Genomic DNA, 26776 nt, shown 5'->3' on the forward strand with positions numbered 1-26776 from the left:
GCCTTCTAGTCTACAGTGTTGCCAGAGTTTGTAGCGGCCCTTAAAAAGTATGCTCCACTTATGCTCCTACGGGTGCTATGAAATAATTCCATTACTCAGCTTTATATTTATATCAACGGGTGCGACGGGATGGCCAAAGCCACTCTCGGAACGCTTTCCCGCCTGCCGTTGCACTTTTCACTGCTTGCCGCCCGTCGGTTTCTGTTAAGCTCCGGCAAGTGTCGTGAACTCGATATCTCCTCCGCGCGGCAGTATCAGATCAGGATCTGCAATATAAACTAAAATTAAGAGTTGCAACCAAAAACAGACGGAAAGCCAACCGGAAACGGTAATGAGAAGGATAAATCAGTTGATGGATCTCCAACAAAAAAAAAGAATGGTGTACAGTGACCGCGTGGAAGAAAGAAGGGCAGCAAATTAGCAGCCACGAAGCCACACTTCATTTCAAACCATACCACAAGCATCGCAGAAAGGACGACTTTTGCACACTCGCAATTCCCAAAGCAGATAATAAACAGATTTTGTAAACACGGAACGAAGATCGTAAATTTGGCTAAACAATACAGTGGCCGGCCATCAGCTTCCATCGATCCCGTCGAACAATGCCCGAGAGATTAATGTAAAAGGATGGCTGTGTCGAGCGTGTGGGGAGATCTGCTTGATCCAAAAGCCCGGCCCATTAGAGCGTACCGAAAATTCCATCACATTTCGCAGCCCATAAAGAAACCGCACCGAAAACATGGCCCATATTTGAAGTCACAAAAACATGTGCTATGTGTTTCTGCCATTCTGCTGCTTGCAATACAAACCAAAAATTTGCTAATAATCCCCCCGGGGGGTCCCGGAGCTTTGGCTAGATTTTGGCAGCTCTCGAAAAATCGGAACCCTCGGCATCGGATTCGGATGCTGACTTCGCCGGGCAGGGACGCACCGGCGAAAAAGGGACGACATATCTATGTGTCAGGACAATGTATGTATGGTTCAGAATCCCGAGCTGCTGAGCAAAAAAAAAAGGCCCCCCAGTAATAACAATGTCTGTGCCACAATGGATTCTGGCCAGGCATGAAGAAGATGATGATGGAGCAAGTTCTTTCCGGTTCCTTGCCGTGGGGTTCTACGGTCTCCGGCCGGCCGGCACTAGGCACTCGGCACTTCTGATGGACAGCCGGCGTATCTTGGTGGGTCGCGTTCCGGCAGCCCGGAAAAGTGTGTGTGTGTATGAAAATGGATTCTCACCCTGGGCCTGTCTACCGTGGACCAGAACTTCGACCTTCGGACGGTCCAGCAAAGCTGCCGACCGGCCGGGCAAACACATTACATATTTGCATATGATATCCCCCACGGGACGGTTGGATCCCTCGTTCTTTCTTCCATCGAACAAATGTCGGATCGAACCTTATTACGCACTTTCGGAGGTGCTTTCTCGTGGTTAGCCTAAAAGGAGATCCCTCGTTCGGCGTGCCTTTGGGTTGAGGCTCGCGCGGCCAGGAACCGCTTTCGGTCATATTTGAACAAAACCGTAGTATGGAGTAGTGGGTCCCTTTGTTTGGTCCGGGTGTTATGTCTGTTCTTGTTTTTCCACCGGTTTCATCCTTGGGTTGCCAAGAAAATGCGGATCGTTATTGGTGGACCATAAATCATGAGCCAAGGAAAATATGCACAACAAAACATTACAGTTTTCGCTACCCTAAGTAGGTCAATAAATTAAAACAAATGCGAATGATGATGGCGTTCTTTTTTCTGCCAGTTGTTTGAAAACTTCACAGAAGGTTCACAAACTTTACAGCAATACAGTTCCAGCAAGGGAACGCATCGAAATGAAACTTTGAGTTTACTGTTTGGACCATTTTATACGAAAAGTTATCAATTACGCAAAATGGAGGACCCAGCAACTTGCCAAAATTGGGTTTTCATAAAACATATTCAGACGAACACTTTAGTGACAACCCAAGTAGAGACCGAAAGCTCCGGGCGGGCAAAATCGAGAGTACGGGCTCCTGATTCCGGTGAAACACTTTGCTTAGGATTCAATGTTTGATTGGGCTCAGCAGAACCGCTCCTTGTCTCGGTAGTGTACGGCGGCGCGCACGGCGCCACAGTTCCCAGCTTCACCTACGGACGCTGCGAAGGCGTGAAATATTATCGAAGCTCATCAATTTTTCTATTCCCATATTGCTCTGGCACTGCCACTTCAGACCAGACGGTCACATGAGACCCATAACGGTGATATGCGGCGGTCGACACTGCTTCGCCAAACTCCGCCGTCAATGTATGCAATCCGGCCGGCAGTATCTTGTGTTGTCGATATTTTTAGACGGTCTAGCCCAACTGCTCCAAAGGAGTTGCCGAGGATATGGTTTATATTGAGTGACGTTCCGCTGAAACCCGCTGGCCGTATCAGATGGGCATCGTCTGGCGAAAGGGTTTTTCGGCAGGCTAGCACCCGAATTGGCACCCGTTTCTGGGCTCGTTTAAGGAGCATACACAGTCATAAAGCAAATAAAGTTTACCAGCCACCAGGCGCCTCCATGCGTAGTGCGTGACCAGGCGTCTCCATCACGACCAAAATAAAAAGTTGCAGCGATGGTGGCTCACATGATCCTAGTTTATGAAAAAAAGAGCTGGATACCTTGGAATAAAATATAGTTTTTGCCGTACAAAAGGTGCCCAGTCTAGACGCCGGGGTCGGCCCATTGATGGATGTGCCCAGCCGCGAACGAAGCTAAAGTATGCGGAGACAATCATTCACACGCTTGCCGTACCCAAGACGGCCACATTTCTGGTGATTGCCCGAGGCCATCCATCTACGGCCGTTCAGCGCATTAGCGCACACCTTCGCCCCCCCGCACCCGCACTGACTAGATATGTCCATAAATTGAACGCCACAAAAGTGGCGGCGCATAATTCTGTCACCAGCAGCCACTGGGTGAGGGCAGGGTGCTTCGGGTGCCTCGAGCCGGTGTCAGGCGAGCCGACACTAATGGCCTCCAGTGGAGCTTCCGCTCACTGGAACGCAAACACCTGGCCGCTCCGTGCGCTGCCCGCGTGCTATCTCATGTATTTATTGATTTGGATTATCATCATCACGTAATCGAATTTGCGTATTTTTGTGTGGCTGCCAAGCGAAGGTGAACCATTCGTGGCGCTGTTTCGTGCAGAATGCGCACACAGTTCCCGCACAAGCCCAGCTGACGGGCGGGTGAGTAATGGGTGGTGAAATTAAGTAAAATGAGATGGCAAATCTGAATTCCATTTGGCCTGCCACCTAGCCGGGGCGCGAGATGTTTGAACATTTCTCTTCCATCAGTGACGGTGATGGTGATGCTGATGGTTTTGTGCCACCATCACCGTTGGGAAAATATCTACCGACGGCGACTACGATGAGGAAAAACGGAATAAACCACACCACAAACATTAGCCGCCGCCGCCGCCGCTGATACAGCGGCCATTCGACGAGGGTCTCTCGTCGGGGTTTTCGGGCGGCCCTGCCGGGAGGCGGACGAATCTTCGCCCCGGCCCAAATGGAATGGGAAGACGGTACGGTTCTGATTCTTCTTCATGCTTCTTCGTTTTCCAAGCTGCACGGAACTCGACGCGACGCGCCGACACCCGAAAAAGGTTCGCCCGGAGCGAGGAAAATTAAAGAGTTGCTGCTTGACAGAATCCCTCCGGGGCCAGCCGGGGCTAGCCGGGGCCAGCCGGAGATTTCCATCTGCTCACTGTCGTGTAAAAGCCGAAACCAACGAAGGGATGCTTTTCGTGTCCGGGCGCAGGAGTCGCAGGCATTAGCAGCCGGATAGTTGTGGAGCCGGGAACGCGCGGGAGCATAAGAGATGATACCATCACGGGTTGTTTATCGCCTCATTCATCTTGTTGATATATGATACAATCGGCATTGATTGAATCGGAGGGAACAGCGCCGCACGTTAATAGGATCGGGCATCAAATGCGAACACGAGCCGCCCGGTCCGTGCTCCGATTTCGAGGCCCCGAGGCTCGAGGCGGGAAATTTCCCTACGAGTGAAAAGCCACATTCATCATCGGGCGAAACTTGGGAAAAGCAAAAGACGTCGTCGAACGCATTAGTTACTGGTGACCCGAAAATGGCAAATCCGCCCGAAAACCCGATCCCCAGGACTCCGAGTCCGTCCTGAAACGGACCGCTGAGTGAGGAACCGAAAACTTGCTTCCCGGGAAGCCCGAGAAGCGATTAAGAATGCGAACGGGCGAGACTTCCGAGAGCCCGGGCCCGGCTCCGGCGCTCCGGGTATTAGATTTCGGGAGAAAATTGGGTACTTTTCAGCATCTGCATGCAACCCCGCGCGCGCCGCCGGCGACACCACCGCGGGGTCACCGTCCATTTGCCGCACCGCACCGTTCGGCTCCGCACAGCGAGTCCAGGCCCATAATCCAGGGCCGGCGCACACCGTAAATAATAGATCAGCTCACTTGTATGATTTGTCGTGCGTCGGGGATGACGACTTTATCTTTATTGCGGCATTTGTTTATAGCGAGACGCTCGGTTGCCAGTTACCGGTCCGTTGCCTTGATCTGTGCTTGATGGTCCCACGAAATACCTGCTTGAATCCGGCCCGATCGGTGAACGCGAACGCGGTTGTTGTGCGTGACGTGCCCCAATTTGGCATTTTTAATGTCGCACTTAAAACCGTAAGACCCGAGGATCCTTTGGCCAGTGGGCGGTGCGTCCCCCCCTGCCACATGTCACCGTTATTGCAAGCCGCCGACCGAGCGAGCGAGCGAGTGAACGGGCCGTGTCTTCGCCTTCGAAACATCCTCATCATCGCACGATTGGCCCCAGAGGACGGAATAAATTGCTGCTCTGCCGTGGCGCCGGGACCGGCCTACTTCGCCGGTCTACTTACCATTAAGACTAGGTTGCGAATACTGTACAAATCCTTCCGATACGTAACGACTACTCCTAATGGTCGACGAGGCACGACTGCAGCGCACATCCAGCTGCCGCTGATACTCATCATCGAACACATCGTCCTCGGCGTACATTGATGGCACATCGGTTCTGGCAGGTCTGGCAGAGATAGGAAGAAAGAGACAGACAGAGAGAGAGAGAAGGAAAAGTAAACACAGTGAAGAGTAGATTAATAATGGCGAGCGAGCGAGAAGCGGAACCGTGAGGTCCGTGCAAAGTTTGACATAATCGCTAGGATCATTGCACAGCGGGACGAAGCCACCATCGCCATGCCGCTTTACGACCCCCATCATTTGGCTCAACACCGAGCCAGCCCACTGGCCCTGTAACGAGGTAGCGAGAGCAATTTTCCATTCTCTCCGACAGCTTTGCTTATCACTTCTACACCCGGGCGCGACTAATTGCTGTGTGACTCGTAATTATTCCACTCGTCACCGTCGTCGAAACGGCCCTCCCAATCTCAACCGACATCGGCTGTTCGGGTGTTATTAACAGATCTATCAAAAGTCACGTTGTGATTCACCCGGTCGTCTCGTCCGCACCAGCTGGATCCTGCTGAACAGACCCAAGCCCTGGTGAAGACGCCGCCGACGCTTCGGCGTGCAATAATTATTCTCCCTCGGGAAGCCCATCGTTGCGATAGGCGCTCCGGGTTCGATACAGTTCTTCGGCACCGTCGCCCGGTATCGTCGCCAGCAATTCATTACCATTTCACTTCCGAGCGAACCGAGCGATTCTCCCGTGACAGTACGGGTCCGGCCGGCAACGGTCCACCGCACGGCACGGCACGACGACACGCTCGTTGACTTGCTTCAATTGAACCATAAAGTCACTGAAATTACGTTATCAATTGAAACAATCTAAGTCATTTGTTCTGTCCGAATGCCGGTTTACTGCAGCCAAATTCTGCACCAGCCCAAGAGAACGCGCCTCGCCAAGGGCCGGCGGGCACTGCGTCCTTTCGACGGGCGTTTTTGGGGTGAGTCACCCGCCGGGTCCCGGCTGCCCGGCGGTTCCGAAGGGAAATGAAAAACAGAAAATTATTCTCCAATGCGAAACGGCCCGATCCGTTTGCCGTGCCAGCACGGACCCGCCGCCACGGTGGTCGAGCGATCTTTAGCATTGAGCCGGTTCCGGTGCCAAGACCCACGGAACGGACCCATCATTAACCCTCGGGATTAGTGAAGAATGGAAGAATGGCAGAATGGCGCATATCATTATTTCGCCAACGCAGAATCGCTTGGGCGCTTGGGCGCTGCTTCGATTTCGAATCGCTCATAAAAACGGCGGAGCGATGTGCTTCGTTCCCTCGCTGGGCCTGGGGCTGGTCCCTAGAGTACCTCGCCGGAGGTGAACAGCCCGGGGGATCCGACGGTCCGGTAAACCGAGGCAGAAGCAGAAGAACCATCCTCAGACTCGTTACCGTGGAGCGAATGGAAGATAGCGTTGGTGATTGACCGTGGTCAGATGAAATTGAAAGGAAAAATTGAAGACGTTCCGTTCCGCCGTTTCGCGTTTGAGGGCAAATCGGCTCAGAAAGCATTAAACGAAGCATATTTCAGCGAAAGATGGCAGGAAAGTATAAATTGCAATTATTTTAAAGAGTTATTTAGCAACAATCTGTAGAGGCTTTCAATATGGTAAAGCCATTGAACCAATTTACTGCAGAAATCGAAACAAATTGCAGGAAAACTAGACAAACATACAAGAGAACCGTTCGATCTATTAACCTAACCTAACCTAACAGAATGAGGACATTATTCAAGTATAGCCTGCCTTTATTTGCCTATTAGTCAATCGAATCACTACATCTCGGTCATGGTCTCTTCACTTTATCTTCCTTTTTCTTGGAAGCAAAGTAATGTCGAACAATAATTTTAAGTGCACATAAGATTTCGCTTATGTCGAATGTTATGTGCGACCTTTTGTTCCCTACATTTGGTGGCTGCCTGCCACGCTGTGTTAGGTTTCCCCACCGTCAGCATGAAATCAATTCACGGTTTGCTCGAACTGCAAAACTCCGCTCGGCTTCGAACACGGCCCGATCGTCCTGTGTTCGATGCGAAACGTGAAATGGAACAGATCCATGCGACGGCTTGTGGACCATTCGTTAAGTGGTTGTGGGGCTTTTTTCTGTCTTCTGTCGGGCAACGGCCAAAAAAGCTTACCGCATGCGCTTCCGGACTTCCTGGGGCTCGGGTGGTTTCGGTCGTTTGAGCCTGCATATCGCCACGAAACCGGCCACGATAATTGAGGTTATGATGACTCCTACGGCGGCTGCCACGGCGGCGAACATCACCATCTGCGACTGCTGCTTTTGCTTGTTCTGGTGGGACGTTTCCGCTGGCGTTGGGTCTTCCGAGATGATAGTTTCGTCCACTGGGGGAATAAATGCGGAAATAATTTAATACTAGCCATGATGAAGCTGACGTCTGTTGAGCAGGCGGTTTGCTAGCGATGGCATAAAAATATAAATGCGCTTCAGGAAACTGGTTGCAAGAATAGTTTCGTATAAATCCAATCTAATTCGAAGATATTTAATTTATTCTTTTTGCAGTTTTTTTTAGTATAAATCGCTCCAAATGATTTTTAGCAACAACTAATAACTTAGCCAATTCGAGGAATTGTAGCATCAACTACTGATTAATTCTACTGATCATTACCAAAATAGATTTTAAAATGGCAATCATCTTGAGACGATCAAGTTTGATTGATTTGTATAATTCATTAAAATCATTGAGTGCTTCAACGGTTTTGCCAACCAGAACCACCAAGCATATGATGTTAATAATGGGTGAATGAATTGATGAATTTAACAGAAAGCATTTCATTATTGCTATGTCAGGAAAATTTATAATTTCGATGTAATTTCAATTGCCACAAGCATCCAAAAAAAAGTTAATTAGATTGATTTTGATCGCGCAATCGCGATTTGTTTTTCGCTTCCCATAAAAGATCTAGCATCTTCACAGAAGAACAACCTAATTGAATTCTCTTATAACAACAATTTACTTATTTTGCACATTTTACGGATCCACATTAAAGAGGATTTTTTGCTTGGTTTACCCCAATGAAGGGTCCGAATTAGTTTGACAAAATATGATTGTCTGTTTACTCTAATGATTCTAAAAGGAATCGAACTGTACTCAATTGAATTGAATTGAAGGTTGCTCCAAAGCATGACAAATATGGTACCATTTTATTTTTATGGTTTATTCTATTATACTCATAAATTGAGCCTGTTATCTTTTTTGTGGCACTATTCAAAGTATTATTGACTCGTTTCAAACTGGAAGGACAGTAAATCTTGCTTATCAGAATGCAACAGAAATTGCATGAAAATGTTCAATGGCCCGACTTTGTAATGAGTACCGTGTGGGGTTTTAACAGATCTTCGTAACTTGCACAAACAAACATAAACACTCAATGCAAGATCAAGACTGCTAATAGTTCTTTCAACACATCTTCAGTTCTCTGGAAAGTTTCTACGATTTGTATGCCAGCCCACAAGTGCATCTGTGCGCAAGTGCCCGAAGTGCCCTGAAGCTTCCCGAACCGACGCCAGGCAAGAATGCGATTATAATAGCTTCCGGAGGGCGGCCACCATCATGTGCGCAACCCATTTTGCGACTTAATGCACTCGACTCATAAACTCGCAAATTCCACGGATCTCGGCCGCGCACACAAGGGCCCAGCAACTTACCATACGGTGGCACGAGGGCCGACCCGACGCGCACTTTATCGATAACGAACGGAGGATCACTTTTGCCCTTTGCGTTGACGGCGTACACCAGCAGCTGATAGTCACGTCCCGGTTCTAAGCTGTGCAATTTAAACTGCGGTATCTGCTCCTGGATGCGAAATAATGGCGCTAATGTGGCCTGTGGACGAAAATAATAAACAAGCGCACGGGATTAAGTTTTAATTGCTGGTATTTCCGGTGACATTCCGCGTGTGTGGCGGGGTGTGTGCCCTCGGGAAGTCGGCACAGTCCAGCGGACGGGACCGTTTGCAGATGATCCTCGGGGCCGCGGAGGCCATGGCCATTAACGTAACGTCCGGAAACTCGACAACCAACTCGCGGAATCCCGAGCCGAGCAGACAATCACGTCGGAGCTTAGTGCAAAAGTTTTTCAACGGCCACGGGGCCACCGCCACCGCTCTCCAGTGTATGCGCTTCCCTTTTTGGCGATACTGTAAAATGGTCGCTCTCAGGTCGTCGCTCAGTTTGTGGTTCGCTAATGTTTGTTTCGAAACAAATTTATTTCGTAAATTATGAATACCGTAACGAACGGTGTTGGGCCACAAGCGCCACGCCTTGATACGAATGAAGGCTCTCTGCCATTGAAGTACTGGATTCGATCGAATTTCTGTGAACTTCAATTCATCCGAAGGCTCCAGTGGCACTAATTGTCGAAATCGATTTTCTTCGTCAAAAGCTTTTTTGGTTTTATTTTTTGCTAGGAACCACTAAATGATGGTCCGCGAGTCCCCACGAAGGCTCTGCCCGGGGGGATGCCTGGGCTCGCTCTGGTGTCTGGGGAGAATCGGGAGCATGCTAACAAACAAATGCCATTACCTGGTCGTTCATGGTGGAAATTTCATTATCGATCTCGGTCGGGGGCCCCCGGGTGAAGTCCACATTGTAAACCGACGGAACCGGACCGCCGACGACCTCGAGCAGGAACGACTGCATTAGACCACCGTCGCCGCCGGCCTGGCACACCACCTCCAGCACCGTGTCGTTGTGCAGCTCGCAGTTCCGGGGAGTATCTGGGATCTCTGTTCGATAGCGTAGCAACCGGAAATGAGTGAGCGCGCGCGCCAACCGGAAATGCGAAGAAGTGAAGGGAGGAGACACAAACATCAGTATTTTTAATTAAAAGCCATACCAAAACCATGGCGCAGTAAGTCGGCGTGTATAGCAATCGGCAAACGCTCGTTTGCAGCGCACCCCACAATCTACGTATCGACCCGACCGGCCACGCCCCTGGCTGATGGAGCCTGATTTGATTTGGCACTGCTCGTTTGAGTAAAAATCACACCACCAGCGGTCCTTTTTCCCCGTATGCAAATTATCCCCGCACATCTCTAATCGATGTCAGGTGGGGTTAAGCTCTAGCCCCTAAACGATTGCTTCCGGCGCGATACAAGATGTCACCCGGGGGTGGCGCGGCCGTACGATGCAGATTCACCGACTGCGTGTGTGTTGGTAGCGGGACATACTTGCGGGTAAAATGTGTATCAGGCAGGGAACCGTCTGACGGCCGACGTTGTTGATTGCCCAGCAGGCGAGCGTCACCAGTTCCGAGTCCGACTGCGGGAGGTAGGTCATGGTGCTGACGAGCCCGTGCGAGCTGATGCGCGAGTTCAGGACCGGCGACACGTTGCGGGTGTTGTTGTACGTCCAGCTGAACCGCACCCCGTCCGGTGGGTCGGCCTCGACCTCGCATTTGACGTGCAGCGAGTGCATGTTGAGCGAACCGACCGACGTTTGCTCCGTTCCCGGTTTGCAGCGTGGCGCATCTGCAGCGAAGGAAAAAGGGAAAGAATGTAATGTATGCTTCAAAGCAGCTCTGAATTGTTTACTTTTACAACGTTTGATTTTAGTGAAAACAATTCTGTTGATTTTCAACCCATCGGTGAGTTTAGATACAAAATACAACTTGATGACCGAAATGGCAAATGAAAACCATTGCCAGATGTGGATGGTGCAAATCCGTAGTGTATTTAGATTAATCGCTTTTCTGTCATCAAACTGTTTTGGACCAAGAAAGCAAGGATCAAATATGTGCATTTCATAGAATGAATTGTTGGAGCACATTACATTTCATATCTTAGTTTGACTTTCCACCCTCAAATAGTTTCTGATACACAACTAATAAACCTTTTGAAAACTTGTTTCGGAAGGCATCCTTCAGAGCCTTCCTCTTAGCGTGATGTGTTTGAGAAAACCGTCCAGAATTATTTTCAGTTTAGCACCATAAATAGCCTTGTTCAAGCGAATTGTGTTTTCGGAAACTGCATTTGTTTATTTGGCTACATAAAAATGAACACAATCTTTGCAATGTGCTTGAAACACCCTTCAATGTGGTTCAATGCTTAGCAGGATTTATTTCAGAAACACCGGCAAATTGTTATTTAACCGAAAAGAATGCTTTTACAGCCCACTTATAGATAAAAAACAAAAAATAAATTTAAAAATAATAATACGCCATAAGTTGGAGAATGATTTTCGAGGTGCGCGGAGTTGTTCCGTCCTAGGTAAGAAATTTATTCATGGCTGACAAGCCCGAAGGCGTACGAACATGCGTGATTACAGGAAAATATTCGTAAATTGCAACATTAAAAGAATGCCCGTTGGAGCTTTGTTCGCGTCCACGGCGAGCCTGGAGAGTACCTCAGCCGGCGCAGCCGGATGACCGAAACCGAATACACGAGAGGCATGACATGGCTTCAAGCCGACGGCCGTTCCACACGGGATCCGAGGAATTCGGTTCCTCCGTACGTTTCAAGGGCCGAGAGCGCTCCCGGAGCAGAAAAGCTCGGCACAAAGTAAGTTCGCCGGGCTGGGGCAGGGCGTTTTCTTAGACTACGCGGCGAGCGAGTTGTTTGTGTTTGGCAAACAAAAACAAAACAAAGTCGTCTCGTTCCGGCGACCGGGTCCCGTGGTCCCGTTTCCGGCTCTGCGAGCTGCTTCCGCCCGACCCGGAGGTTCTCGGCACAGAATCTCGAAGGGATTGTGCACGCTAAAGAGGTGCAAACAATAACGGCGAAGCGACAGTGGGATGAGACGGTGGCCCGGCTGAGCCACGAGCGTCGGGCAGGACCTTGGCCATCTTACGGCACAGAGAGCACATCCTTTCGGGCAGCTCGTCGTTCCTTCGTTCCGTTCATTTATTATTCACAAATTTTAATTCCATCGCTCGCAGCGCCATGGACCACCTTCAACACCTTCGAGACGGGCGAGACGAAAAAGTCCTTGAAGCCCTCCCGTCGGCCGACCACGGTGTCGGTACTAATTTCGGGGCAAATGGCTGTTTGGGCTGAGTCGAACCCCGAACCCACCTTAGGTGACGCAAGTACGTTGAACTCAACCCCGAAACATTAACCTTTCATTGGGAGATCGAGTACGGAGAGCCCTGAGACTGGGTTCAGGGCTTTAAGGTCACACACAGCAGCCATTCGAGGCCTTGGATTTGCTCCTGTCCGGGTTGGTCACCATTTTGTTTCGGGAATCTCCCCGGGAAGCTTCCCGTCCGTGAATCAAACCATGTTTCGAAACGGCGGGACTCGGGACTAGATTCGTGTTCCACGAAGACGGATAAAGGACCAGAGCAGGAGGGGGGAAAAATAAGGATCCGAAATGTTATCACTCCAAACAAACGGGGTTGCCGGGGTGGAGCCTTCTTTCGGACTCGGAAACGGAAATATGATTATCTCCACACCATAGCACACAGTTTTGTGGCCGGCGGCCGAAAAGAGGCTGGCAGGGAACCGCAACACGAAATGGACCCTCGAAAATTGTACCGAAAGGATGATCAAACCTCGCAGCATTGGTTATCGTTGGTTGGGAAGTTGTCTTGATTATCGCCGCTGGCTGCGCTAGAGTTCGGTCTTTGTTCGCCTCTAATCTCCGAATGGCCACGGCGCGGTAAGTAAACCGGTCCCATTGAAGGAGACTTACTGGTGACGTTGAAGGCTTTCACTGGCTTGAGCCGTGCAGATTATAATTTCCATCGGCACAGGATCAACTGGGGCAAGATCGCTGATAAGTAGTTGATAGCAATTGAATAGGCATCCCGGGCAGATGTCACACGCAAGCCGCGTGGAGTCCTTGTGTCATTCGTTTACATTCTTGCCAGCAGACTACAAATGCAACAAATGGGCAAATTTGGTCTAGTTACACGACTTCACGCAGCTTTAATTCTGTTCCGTGTCAATGTTCAAACACATTGTTGATGGAGGAATTCGAAGTCCGGTAAACAAGTAACCATCCAAGACATCGATCCATAAACAACGGCTGCAAATACCAGGGACACCATCGCCGCTGGTTCTCGTGTTCTTTCCAACACGTTGCGGAGAATTGGCTCCTCGGCGTTCCTTCCAAAAGCCGAAACACCGTTTGCGTTGTCCGTACGTCTTCCGTAGCGTTTCAGCGAGACTGGGAAAAGCAACACCAGCACGACAGCAGCAGCAGCAAGGATCTGTTATCATGAATCAATTATGTATTTCCAAGCAGACCCACCACGCCGGCACCGCCCGCTCCACGTAGACGCCCAATTTACATTTAAATAGGTCCCGATTATTAAAGCTGCAACATCTCCATCCTCCAGCTAGGACCTTGGCCCTTGACCGTGCGCGGCGAAGACGATGTGTTGGCGGCTTCGTGTAACGAACATTAATGTGTCTTTTTTTGCTCACTGTTGACCCCAAATCGTATCTAGCCCTCCACGTGGGGCTTTCCGATCCGAGACCTCAGTGGAATCTCAGTCGGGGGCCGCGCCCCGAAAACGAAGCATAAAAGGTCAACGTGGAAGTGGACCTTAAAATTTCATGGATTTTCAATTATGGTAATGGTCGCCGGGACGGCCGACGCAATAAAGTGTGAGTGAGTGCGGGCGGTGCCTGGAATGCGGCAGGCGCTTCCTTTTGCAAGCCTCAATATCCAGAGCACGGGGTTTGCAAAATTATGCGGCATTATGCTTAATTTTATGTAGCTGAAGAACACCAGAGCTTCCACCCTGTTGATGGCTTTACAAGGTGTATGGATGGTAATCAATAATTCGAAACTCGACGGGACTTCGTGAGTTGGAGTTCGTGTTTCTGTGTAAAAATGAATGCTAAAATGCTGTCTGACGTATTTCTAAGAATAAAAGTAGTTAACATCAAAAGAATTGCGAACATGGGCAAAAGCCATAATTAATTATGGACGGCATGATCAATTCACGTGATTCATTATTCGTGATAACAGCGATAACGATTGGATAATTATCAACATTTTCTGAATGTTTTATTCAAATCGGAAACATTCTTATGATATTTCACTGGACATGAACAAAAACCATTTCATGGAGCTCTGTAATGCTCTCAATTTCGTACTCCTGGCGGCGTCACTGCTTATCGAATGGAGAGGAGGGATTTTTTCGATCAATGCATGGTTCAAATTGATCATTTGTTGTCTGTAGCGATCTATATTAAAGGTTTCACCAGGAGCTCGTGGTACACCACACCTTTCTGGGCCCATCAGACACACAGGATTGTCTTTCTGTCGAATCGGTTTTGCAAATGAAGTTGATTGCCTGATTGAACCATGATTTTTTCCATGTTTTTCTGCTGTCTTTCATTCAGTTCATTTGGCACCCATTTCCCAATCTTCTGGATCTTTCCTAGGGCCTTCAAACGTAGGGAAAAGGTGTATTGGGACACATTCCGCTGATCCGCGAGTTGTTGCGTGTGAGTGTAATTTCCGTTCAAAAGTTCTTGTAGTTCAGCGTCGAAAGTTGTGAAGTCGAACGGACAGAACCGTATCCAGCACGAAGTAAAAATTTTGCACTCAAGTAGATGCACTATCAGGATTCGAACTGTCGTCTCTCGCATAGAAACCGATGAACCGGTCTAAGGACGAACCCTGGGGGTATTAGCGTAAAAAGAACTTGAGCAGACTCTTTAATCAACGCTGAGTTGCGGATTGTATCGAAGGCTCTTCGCCTTGCTTCGTTTAATTATTCTCGCACCAGTCTCGAGCCGTACCGTTGCGTAAAATACGAATCTCTTTCGGTCCCGAAACCTCCCTATCCGTGTGGTACTTACACTGTATCTTGAGCGTTAACGATGAGCTGCGCGTTTCGCCCTCGGTGTTCGACGCGGCACATGCATACGATCCGGCGCTTTCCCGCTCCAGCTGCGTCAAGTACAAGGTTTCTCCATTTTCGCCGGACATCCGCATGTTCTGGAACGGAGGAGAAAAAGTTACTTTAAAAAACGGAAGAATGGAGCAGCAAACCCGCCGTGCTTGTGGCCCACTCCTTTCGGCTGAACGACGACGACGACGACGGCGACAGACACATGATAAAGTAAGTGTGACAAACCGGAGAATCCGTGGAATCCGAGAGGGCCACCACCGCGGACGCTTTCCTGCGGCCCTGCGGGGTGACATTCACCCACTGCCTCGTGGCATCATTAGCGCTTCCCCAAGCGCCTTCCTCGAGTCCCTCGCTTCCATCGATCCCGGCGCGACAGCCGAAGCCGGCTAATGATAGATCTCGTTGCGATAGATGAACATTTGTTACAAATCTTTGGCTGCCATGTTCGGTCAGGAAATGCGCTTGTTTCTTGCACCACCACAAGTAGCGCCGCTACCCCTGACCAGCGTTTCTTTCCGATATGATCCGTAGTCCGAAGGTCGCACCCGGTAGCCGGACCCACCAGAAAGCGCCGGAAAGCGATTCTCCAAGACCATGAGAGGTGCGTGAAAGTGTTTCCCGGTGATGGTTCACTCTGCCGCCGGCAAGGTGCGGATCGCACCGGAAAAAGGGTTATGCAGCGCCCCCGGGCGAAGGTGAAAAATCGAGCTATAATTGAACTGTCAAGCTCGCGTGTAACAAAAGTGCTCGTTGGCGGTCCTTTGGGGTCGTGGCTTCGGGCGGAAAAGAAAGCGCACTTGGCGAACGTCGCTCTCTCGGGCGGATTATGCTCGTTACCTTGGCGCCGGAGTGGAGTTGTCAATCGATTGATAGATGTAGCGGCGCCGGGAAGCGGGCACCCGCGCGTGGGAGCCCGTTCTGGTGCAAAATTGGAAACGATATGTCATGTTCAACCGGCGGTCACGCTGGTGAAAAATCATTTATTGATTCGTTCCCCGGTTCCACGGAACAGCCAGCGCAGGAACTGTTGCTCAAGGTTACCGTCGGCATCGGCAGCGAAGGACGAATTTTGCGCACCATTTACAGCGTCCTTTCGGCGCCACATTAATTTGCCACATTATTGTCGGGGGCATTTGTGGCTGCCGAATCGACGTGCAATCGATCTAACGGCGGGTTATGGTGGACCTAAATCCGGACCTTCCCCTTCAGAAGTGGCTTCCAAATCTGAGGTTCGAGAGTTTTAATTACTATTTACGCTAGAATGAAGCCCTGGGAGCCAACCCCAAACCGGTGGACCCGATCCTGTCAAACAAACCGCCAAACGAACCGCCTGTCAATTATCGCAGATTGACTTCAGCGGCTTGCTGCTGCTGCTGGTAATCGGCAAACTTTATGCCGAGCCAAGAATTGGACGAAAGAAAAACAAGATGCTGGTACCGGAACGATGGGGTATCGCCCCTTACCGGTGGTCTACGATGCCAGGCACAGTGATTCACGCCGCGCCACGCACGGCCAACGGACTGTGGCCAACTGCCCAAGCCAAGGACCCCAGGGCAAGTGTTGCGAATGAGGGCGCAAACTTTACGCCAGCACGGCACCACCGACGGCGTGGTTGTCGCGTGAATGGATGGCACTCTAGCAGCGACATCTTACAATCGCTGGGAAATTAATTAGTTTTATCTTCGGTACCATCACCAAACTGTCTGCCATCCATTTGATCCTGCCACCACCACCCTGCCCTGGCGTAGACATGTGGGAACAGAATCTCCGTCCGGGGCTTCACGCCGGAACGAAGGGAAAACCCTTCGCACTTGGCCGAACCAGGCCGAATTCGAGGAGGAAAAAAGCACCGCCCGACCAATCACCGATGGAAGACACTTCTCAAGACACCCAGACACAGCCCGACAGTGACGATGGCAGCTTGGCGCTCGTGGGCCCGGCTGGGTTTAAATAAGAAGCTGAGCTTGTAGCGAAGCGACCGAAGATGTTCAAAAATGGAAAAGCAATCCACTGCCAGCCGAAGCCGCCCCGGAAGCCGCCGTATCGATCGCGTTGGCATTGGAGTGACACAAAGTGTGTCTCCTTCAGCAGGAACGGTGGTACCAACCCCAGCCGAATGTCAGCCCGTACTTCGCGTACAGTTGCGTTGAATGATTTACACAAAACCCCTTAGCGGCAAGGTCACCGAGCGACCGGGACCGAGGACCACTTAAGCAGCGAGCTTCTATATTGCTGTTGTCTCAAATGTCATTTGCACGGACCGTCCACGCGGCCGACCCCCAGCGCCTTCTTCTGAAGGCGCTCGAAGCTCAGTTGAAGCCTTTTTCGGTGCGGAATTAATGATGGAAAACTATGCACGGCGTTGGTGGGCGGGTGGGCCGAGGGGCAGTGTCATTTCAGAGCATGACTAGGACCGCAACATTAGGGAAAACGAATGGCGCAGTGATGATGGTGAACCAGCACATCATAATTAAATTTATCTTCTTCATCGCCCGGAGCGAGTTTGCAGGATTGCCTTTCGCTTTCGATTGAGTACACACGCTGCGCACGGGCGGCCCTGCGGTTACGTGTGCGATCCGTTTCCGGTGCGTATTTTTAAAACGATCCTTGCGAACCGTCGCAATTGAAGGCGTGCGCGTAGGTTAATGGTACAGGTTTTGATGTTAGCCCATGCAGTCATGCTTCCCATAGCATTACTCTGTAAGAATTAAATAGTGTAGTTCATAGGGTGTAGCAGTAGAACCGAACATACGTCACTGTTTTGGATCTCTTCTTATATTTTTTAAAGAGTAAAGATTAATGATATCTTATCTTCAATAAGCAATCTCAAACGCCCAAAAATTCCGGTTATTCCGGTTTGTCAATTCCAATACTTTTAGCCCGTTTCAAGATCTCTTAACATGCCCATCAGAATGTACATTGTGGCTAAAAAGTAACAGGATTTTTGATATTGAACTTGTTTGTAATTTCGATAAGGACAAATGTTTTTTTCTATTTCAAAATGGGCAACATTGTCACCAACATCTGCGTTAAATTATCCGACAAAATACTAATTAGCGTTTGCGATACAGGTCCTTTTGTAAACCGTTTAAAGTGAATTCTTCGTTTTTCATACTGTCAAAAAATTGTTCAACAACGCAGTTTGAAAAAATGTTGTGTGTGGAATGATTTTTTTCCTGCCAATAAGGTTTAAAATGTTGCAGAAAGTCCTTCGGCGAGCAAGCTCTATGGTAAACAAGTGTAGGTAAGTGGCGCAAAATGTTCAAAGTGGGTCGGGAAAGCGTTGAAAACGAGACACGGCCAGGACGACCATCAACTACACGTCAAAAAGCATCAAAGAATTGGTGCTCCAAACTCGTCGACTCTCAGTCCGAGCCCCTGCTGACCTTGTTGGAAAGGAACAGGGAAAACGCTCTTGAGTTTTTTTGAGGGCCGTTCGGTCCTCAGAAAAGTGAAATGTCGATTGGTGCCAAAAACGTTCAATTACATGAAGCGTCGCATTGAAGTGTGTTAAACAATACTTTTCAACTATCAAGACAAAATGAAAACCATCATAGCTGAAGTTGAAACTTGGATCTACGCTTATGAGCCGGAAACGACCAAACAAGCGATTGAATAATCGAGTGCCAAAGGTGAGCCGCAGTTTTAATATCGTTTTGATTATCGTGATGTGGTGCATCATGCATTTGTTCCAAATGGCCAAACTGTCAGCGTAGAATACTATTTGACTGTTATGCGTCGTTTGCGTCAAAAAAGACCAGATTTGTGGAGAGACAATTCTTGGGGCACGCATCACGATAATCGATATGCTCAGGTTCTCAGTAACTTGAAAACGATGATTCATAAGCTTTAAAAACATGATGGTTTTGATCATTAGCACCTGAAAAGAGGTAATTTTAACTTGGAAGAAGACTAAAGGACTAGATAGGAAAGTCTGTGAAGTTTCTCTTAAATTAGTGCGTGCTTTCGGTGGCACTTCTAATGTTGCCTTCCACGGAGTACAGATTAAGTTATTAACCGTATCACTTTAATTAAATAAATTCTCCTTTGGCTCATCCGCTTAGCAAACTGACTTAGGAGGCGGTGAGGGCAAAAGGGGTCCTGCCACCCGCACAAGACTGCGATGATCGATCGATAGCGAGAAGATCCGACGATTGAAGATCCGACATCCGTTACAAAAAACCCAAGACCGCCCGGAACCGGGCGGCGGCGACCACACTTTGCGCCAGGACTTTAGACGAGCTGACAGAAGAAGAAGAAGACCCGAAGTGGTGGCCAGTGGCAAAACTAATTATATCTGAAGTAGCCCGCCGCCGCCGCCGCCGCCTCCGCCGCCGCCGCGGGGCATCGAGCGGAGTAAGGTAATAAGATTAATTTGTTTGAAATAAGGGATTAATGATTTAATTACGTGCCGGAAACCCATAACACCGGAAGCCCTGGTCCTGGTGGACGTCCCCTATCATCTTCCGGCTATCGTCGACCGGACCCCGAACCGCGCGGACGGTCAGCGACCGATAAGTCCCTGGCATCGTACGACACCGCAGCATACGGTGCTCGCTTCCGGTTGCCGGATTCCGGTTCATTTCAAGCATCCCGCATCAGCATGACCCACACGGTTAAAAGACGCATCTTCCTCATAATGTGAGGTGTCGGCCAATGGGGCCCCGGCATGGCGGAAGTGATATGCTCTCCCTACGCCCATACTTACGTTTTTGTACCAGGAAAACGACGACACTGGCGGTCGGGCGTCGGCTCGGCACTTGAGTGTGACGTTTTCGCCCTCGGCCCGCGTTATCACGCGGCTCGGATCCTCGTTCGCCAGATGCACCGACACGACGGGTTCGTCTGCAAAGTACCGAAGCAGTGTGGGTGAGTTAGTATTCATTTTCACAATCATCGCGCGAACTGACAGCGAAGCTAAGCGACCCCGGGTCCAACCGTTCGGTTTTTCCAAACCTCCTCGGCATTCGGCCATACTTTAGCGCACGCGGCAAGTGGCCATCATTATTCCGGGGGTATAGCCTCCGCCGTGGCCGCCATTACTACCGCCCGTGCCGGGGAGGAAAACTATAAAATTGAATTTATCGTCTCACTGCACACGCCTCACTTGTCCGATGATGAACGGACACACACTCGCGGCGGACAGAGCTGCACGTGCTGGGCCGGAAACTATTGCAGCATACCGGAAGTAACCGCCCACGGTGCCCGCCCGGCACGAAATACGTAATTTCATTTTAATGGTCCACCATTTTTGTGACAGAACTGATCGTCGTTATAATAATTTCTAAACGGCCTTTGTGAAGCGGCAAGCGCCATGGCGACGCCATGACGGTGATTAAACGGGAGCGTTTGGCGCAAACTTTCCACCACTCCCGATCGGCGTTCGGCTCTGATAAACTTTATGATGCTCCTCCACTCGGGAGAGTGCGTGGGGCTTGGGAAAATGGATGGCCCCGTAAACTCGTACCCGGTGCGTCGCCAGTTTTTGTTTTGAGCCTCGGTTGCCAATATTTCTCATAATTAATTAAACAGCACAGCAACAACAAAAAATACGCTGTCGTGTCGCACAGTAACGCTTCCGGCGGCCGATTGATCCTGTGCGTGAGCGGTGTGTTAGCGTTGGTTCGCGGTAACAGCAATAATTTGTCCATAACGCACTATAGGGAAAAGGCGGACATTGAGTTTCATTTAAGTTTTATTCGAACAATCGAATGTGCATATACAGGCAATAAGTATTTACCTGATAATATTGGGTCAAGTAAAAAGTTTCCGCCGATTTTTAACCAAATTTCAAACACATTTTTTTTTATTTATAAGAAACTTTATTAAAGCAAGTATGTGCCATATTGATCGATAACCTTTTGCCATTTTTCTGGTAGCACCATAATTCCATCAGCGTAGAACTTGGCTGGTTTAGAAAGAAAAAATTGAGACACCTCTTTCTCACAGTCTTCTTTTGATCATAACGTACGGCTATTAAGATGATTTTGCAGAGATCTGAACAGATGCTAATCTGATGGTGCAAGGTCTGGGCTATATGGTGGATGCATTAAAACTTCCCAGCCAAGCGAACTCAATTGTTGCCTGGTCATCAAAGATGTGTGTGGCCTGGCATTGCCATGTTGGAACACAACGCCTTTTCTGTTGATCAATGCTGGATACTTTTTTGCAATTGTTTGGCTCAATCTCGTTAATTGTTGATAGTAGAGAACCGAATCAATTGTCTGGCCATATTTCAGCACCTTAAAATGGACCACGCCCTCATAATTCCACCACACACACAGCATCACCTTCCTTCGCGGCAATCCAGGCTTTGCCGCAGTTTGAAAGGGTTCACCCTTCTTCGACCACGAGGATTTTCGCACATTATTGTCGTACGTGATCCATTTTTCATCGACAGTGATCAGTCGTTTCAGAAATGGGTCGATTTCGTTACGTTTGAGCAAAGACTAGCAGATGGAAATTTGGTCCATTAAATTTTTCACCGTCAATTCATGTGGCACCCAAACATCGAGCTTCTTTTTGTGTCCAGCCTTTTCCAAAAGGTTCCAAACTGTTTTCTGAGCGATGCCTAACTCGTCAGCAATGGTATAGCTGCTAACATGCCGGTCTTGCTCAATTCTTTCCATAATTTCATCGACTTTTTCGGTATTCGGTCGACCGGAGCGAGATGCATCTTTGACATCGAAATTTCCATTACGGAAACGAGCAAACCATTCACGAGCTGATCTTTCTTAAACAGCATCCTCACCATAAACTGCACACATTTTTTTAGCTGCTTGCGACGCATTCTTCCCTGTTTTGAAATCATTTTTGAGAATGTAGTGAATTTCCTCCTTATTTTCATTCATTTTGTAGACGCTGTAACTTTTAAACTACGTTGTTGATAGCAAAACTCTTGTTGACAAAAATGTAGCTCTGAGTGTCACCTATCAAACGCACATAATTTTTACCTGATGCGACGAGTGGTTACCGAATTAAGTGTACGCCAACCCCATGTAGCGAAAAATCGGCGGAAACTTTTTACTTCACCCAATAAATCAAAGTGAATGACTATAGCTCTGATATTGAAAATATCGAAAACGTAGATTCGGTCCCGAAAAAAGCACCGATATCCTTGTAGGAACTTAGCATGCGTCAAAAGCGACGCAGAATAATTGAAATTGAAAATTCATTGGAAGACAAATGCAGTTTGGAAGTTGTGAATTGGCAAGGAAAATGGCGTGGAATTGAATTGGCAAGGAGAAGGCCGCTATCAGCGCTAGCTTGTTAGGAAGTAAACAATATCGATATGAGTTTGGATGAAGAAAAAAAACTAATTAATATTCCTTCGTATGTTTACACGCAAAAGTAAAAAGATGTTGTTTCCGAATTTCGATATTTCAAACATCGAAAAATGGCTAATTTAGTATTCCGGAACGCGTGCATTTGATAAAAATTCCCCATAGTGCGATGGACCTACGTGCAACCCTCACGGGCATGGGTCCGGGGGCCCGAAAATTTACCGAAAATAATGAACCGTTTCCAGGCCGGTCTTACGGTCGGTTGCATATTTGGCCGCTTCGCAAACGGAACGTTGCGCGTAAAATATTGATATTCGGAAAATGGCGCTTAGCTGCCCCTTAATGGGCGCCATTACAGTCAAGTGGCCGACGGCAGGATGAGCCGGGAGCGTGTGGGGTCACGTAATAGAAATCGTTTAAATTATGGTTCAGCAGGTTCACAATTTAATTTACTCCAGGCCAGACATTAAATCAGCCCGAAACCGTTGATCAAACGCAGCATAAACAGCGCCCGGCATGCGCTGGGCGCAAGGTTCGATGTCAGTTTAGACTTTAATGCTGCCGGTCCTGTAGCAAGGTCCAGCGAGGTCCAGCGAGTCCATCGAGCCACCGGTGCTTCCGGTTGGTGCAGTCCCTTGGAGGCGTAGGAAAAACTGTCCCACGTCATCGAAACGTCCTCATGGGCTGCGTAGAATTCGAATGTCAGCCCAGGGCTGGAGCGAGCAAAAAAAAACCCAAACGACCGGCAACTCGTGACATGATTAAAGCTCATCAGCTTTCCGTCGGCAGTCGGCCAGTGCCAGCCACCACCTCTCCTCTCGGGATCCGGAACGTCCATAAATCAACGGGGCAACCGCAAACCGGGTCGACGCCGGCGCAACCATTAGCTCCGAAGCCCGCACAGTCAGCACTGCGCGCGGGCCGGACGGCTGCAAGTGCAGTGCAGTGCCATTTCTTCGCCGTTTGCTGAGTTTGCAATAATGGTCGGTCGTAAGTCACGCCCCGCACGGCCACCGGGCACTGGTTTTTCGACGAACCGTTTCATCTTGCAACCGTTTATCGGCCCAGGATCGTCATATGCTGGCGCCGCCGTGCGCCGGTGGCCAAGTTTCGAGGTGATAAATCGTAACATGCACTATTTTTCATCCGCAACGCTCCACGAAGTCCGCGAAGTTTGCTCGCGAACGGCAACGGGCGACACAGTGAAGGGTACGCGAATGCCTTTCGCTTGGAGGACTGATGAGTTGTTGAAGTAGAAAAACGCGGCCCTTCTCGGTGGCGGTGCGCCTTAAAACGGCACAACCGGAAACCGGCGGAGATGTCGCGGAAGGTGACTGGCTGTCAGGTGGCTGGCCGGGCGGTGCTCGCTGACGCACTTCTCATAAATAACCGCTGACGCCGGTATTTGGGGAAGTCGTTAAAGATTTCATCACTTCGCGGGCCTTCGAATCTGTGTGGCGAGCGGGTGATTTATGTGACCGGCTCTCGGAAGCAATATGGCCGGGATATGGTTGGCAGCGCGGCAGGACACGGGGCCGATCGTTGTCACATACTTACACGCAACACTTATGACGCGCTTGTCCTCGATGGCGCTGCCGGAAAACCACGGATTCGAGGCCCGGCAGCTCAGCTCGGCACCATCGTTTTCGGCCGCCACGCGCAACGTCAGGATGCTGGAGGTCAGATTGGCGTCCTGAAAATGAACAGTGACCATAAGCAGTCACACACACACACATCGATCGGGGATCACGCGGTGCCCATTAGTCAAGCTCGCGCCACGGGACACCGCACTTTTCCGCCGGGCGGGCTACTTACGATGCTGTCGGTGTGCACCGTGATGTCGGCACTGCGCAGTGGTTCGCCGTCCAGCAGCCACACGATTTTGGCCGCCGGAAACGATCCCCAGGCCTCGCAGCGGATCGGAACCGGACGGCCCGCGGTCAGCAGCTCGTTCGGCGACACAATTTTCACCCGCAGCGGTTTCACTGGAAAGGCAAACGGCAACGGAGGGTGGTTTATTTGTCTATCGGTGCGCGGGGTGCGCTAATGACCGCGCAGGGGAGGCGCTACTTACGGTGCACTTGGATGGACACTTCCTTCGACACGGCCGCCACCAGCTTCGAACCGGCCGCCCGGCACTGCAGCTTCGAGCCGAAGAAGTCCCGCGTGACGGTGCTGATGAACAGCTGGTTCACCATGGCCGCCGCACCCTCGACCGCCGACGGGTGGCTGGTGCTGGAGATCTCGACCCCATCGCGCCACCACGTCACTCGCGGAGGAGGCCGCCCTGAAACATGGATGAAACGAAAATATGTTAACTTGGAGTTAATTTAAAAAAGAAGCAAATACATGGCTGAGTGATTGGCCGCGAAGTGAAGCTCGGGGTCTTTCAAGGACAAAGATTTCAAGGATTTCTAGGGGATTTCTATGATCTCTTGCTAACCAATCGATTGATTACGTTAATTTCTCGTACTTTTGGATCATCTTGCCAAGTGTTTGGGTAAGCTGATCAGGGAGTTCATTTTTCAAGAAATAAGCTTTTTAACCCTTTTTGTTTCCAAACACTAGAATCGTTTCCCAAAAATTTGATGCTGTAAGTTACAGCTCAAGCAGCTTGTTTACCTAGTTACTTTAACCATGCGGCAGATTCTTGATGATTGAGTACTGTGAGAACATCTAAAATCTCTTCATCGAATTCAAGGCCTCATATAATAGCATAGTCAGAGTAGAACTGTATGAGACCATGACTAGTTTCTGAATACCGAGCAATTTAGACTACATGACCAAGGTCAGAAGCATTAACCATGATCTACGTCACAAACCAGGTGAAGGTGGGTGGTAAGCTTTCTAACAAAAGGAATTGTGCCAAGGTGATGGCCCTTTTCAACATTGTGTTGGAGCGGGCCATCCTGGATCCTGCACTAAAGATCTCAGAGCCCATCTACTTGAAGTCTTGGCAGATATTGGCCTATTCTGATGACACAGACATTATAGGCTCTCCAGCATACGATATGTTGCTAGGCTCTTCGGCGTAGCTCAAACATACATAGGTATCGACGAAGCTGTCTACAGATAAAATGTCTACAGATAAACTACAGATAAACGAGAACATGTCTACAGATAAACGAGAACAAAATCGAACTCATGGTCGCACCAGCGTAAACATCCTTAACAACAACATCTGGGAACATTCGTATGGTTGACGTACTAATCCGAATTCGGTGATCGAAGGTTCAAAGTCGTCTCCAGCTTCACATATAAAAGATTAGCTCTAACAATGGCATAACTGAGGAGATTGACGCTGGATGCTAGCAGCAAACAGGTCATTTGACAGTCTGACGAAACCGTGACGCTCTCACTGAGATTATGTAGAACCTTTACGATCCCAGCGCATCTGAGACATCGGCCTGATAAGACATGACGAAACCTTCTTAGTCCAGCAGCGTGCATACGCTTCGCCAGGTACCACGGTGGGCTGGTCATGTCATGAGAATGGCAGATTGGAGACGAGCCAGCCCGCAAAATTTTCTTGGACCGTCCAGATGGACAGCAGATGCGAGAACGGCCGAGGGAACGATATTTATGGACGGAGTCTTTTCAATCTTAAAACTTGGATCCGTCCGTCCATCAATCTTCTAGATCCTTAACGAAAGATGTCAGTTCAAGTCGGAGGTAGCAATAAAGGCTTCAATATACCGTTTAACTGTCTAGTATAAACACGAAGCTTCACCAAACACCTGCAGGCGGCTACGGCGGATATGATGAATGTTCCGTCGTCGAGTCCTTTCATCTAATTGCCTTAATGCATCAGACCGGTGACATGGGCTCGTTGTGGCCGCACTTCTGCCTAACTGAACCGTGTACACTGAAACTTCAATTACATCGCCTCGCCGGAAAACATCAAAAGCTTAGCCATCGCGCCGAGTGCCGAGGGTTTTGCGTTTAGCAAAAATCGTTACACGCTTAGGCGTCTTAGAGCCTTAGAGGTGCTGCTGCTCAGCTGAGGGCGCGGTCTCGCACATCGCACGGACCACGGTGGCGGAGGCATTCTGGGCGTCGTGGGCCAACCATGAATATAAAGTGTTTTTAACACACACGTACACACAAACGCTCCACTACGAATGCCGGCGCTCATGTTGACGAAGCCGGTCGACGGCGGGAAAAAGTAGTTCCAAAGAACTGAAACTGGTACACCCGTCTTCGACCAGGCCGCCGCCGTCACCCATATCCTTGCCCCCCCCCCTTACTGCCGCAGCGCGCACGGCTAAATAAATAATAAGCCCATTTACAAGGGCGGGCGGCGCTGGTCATAAAAAAGCCCTCAATGATGAGGAAAACTTAGGAAAATAAGTTCGCACACTCAGAGTGTATCATCGCCGAGCAGCGCTCTACAGTTTTCTCCTGGTTGCCGGGTCCACCCGAACCTCGTGGACTGTCACACGGGCGGATGGCGCTTCGGGCTAGGACCTGGTCCTGGAGCAATGGCGGTTGGCACACGTTGAATTGTACGAAAGTGGTATGTGGATGCTCTCTCTTTCGCTCCTGCCCGAGGAGGATGCTTTTATGATGCACCCTTCCCTGACGGCAACAATTTAGCGGAACGGGCCCCCGGTATCTCCAGTGTGTGAAAAGAGGGCACGCCTCGGGGCGATTTCGTTCAAGTCTATCAAATTTTTGTT

At 49.6% G+C, this 26776-nt stretch overlaps 1 protein-coding gene across 1 annotated transcript in view; it reads right to left on the minus strand.

The window, feature by feature from the left end:
* Positions 1-204: 204 nt before the first annotated feature.
* LOC128270478 (hemicentin-1) overlaps positions 205-26776 on the minus strand; it is a 67446-nt gene continuing 40874 nt past the window's right edge. Inside the window, exons 5-15 of the mRNA XM_053007882.1 lie at positions 24172-24384; positions 23913-24082; positions 23655-23790; positions 19523-19659; positions 14762-14900; positions 10175-10474; positions 9528-9730; positions 8652-8829; positions 7117-7327; positions 4884-5047; positions 205-278 (exon numbers count right to left, since the gene is read on the minus strand). Coding sequence (XP_052863842.1) covers positions 205-278; positions 4884-5047; positions 7117-7327; positions 8652-8829; positions 9528-9730; positions 10175-10474; positions 14762-14900; positions 19523-19659; positions 23655-23790; positions 23913-24082; positions 24172-24384 — 1925 coding nt within the window. The remainder of the gene's footprint in view (positions 279-4883; positions 5048-7116; positions 7328-8651; positions 8830-9527; positions 9731-10174; positions 10475-14761; positions 14901-19522; positions 19660-23654; positions 23791-23912; positions 24083-24171; positions 24385-26776) is intronic.

This window comes from Anopheles cruzii, chromosome 3 (genome assembly GCF_943734635.1).
Source record: "Anopheles cruzii chromosome 3, idAnoCruzAS_RS32_06, whole genome shotgun sequence".
NCBI lineage: Eukaryota > Metazoa > Arthropoda > Insecta > Diptera > Culicidae > Anopheles > Anopheles cruzii.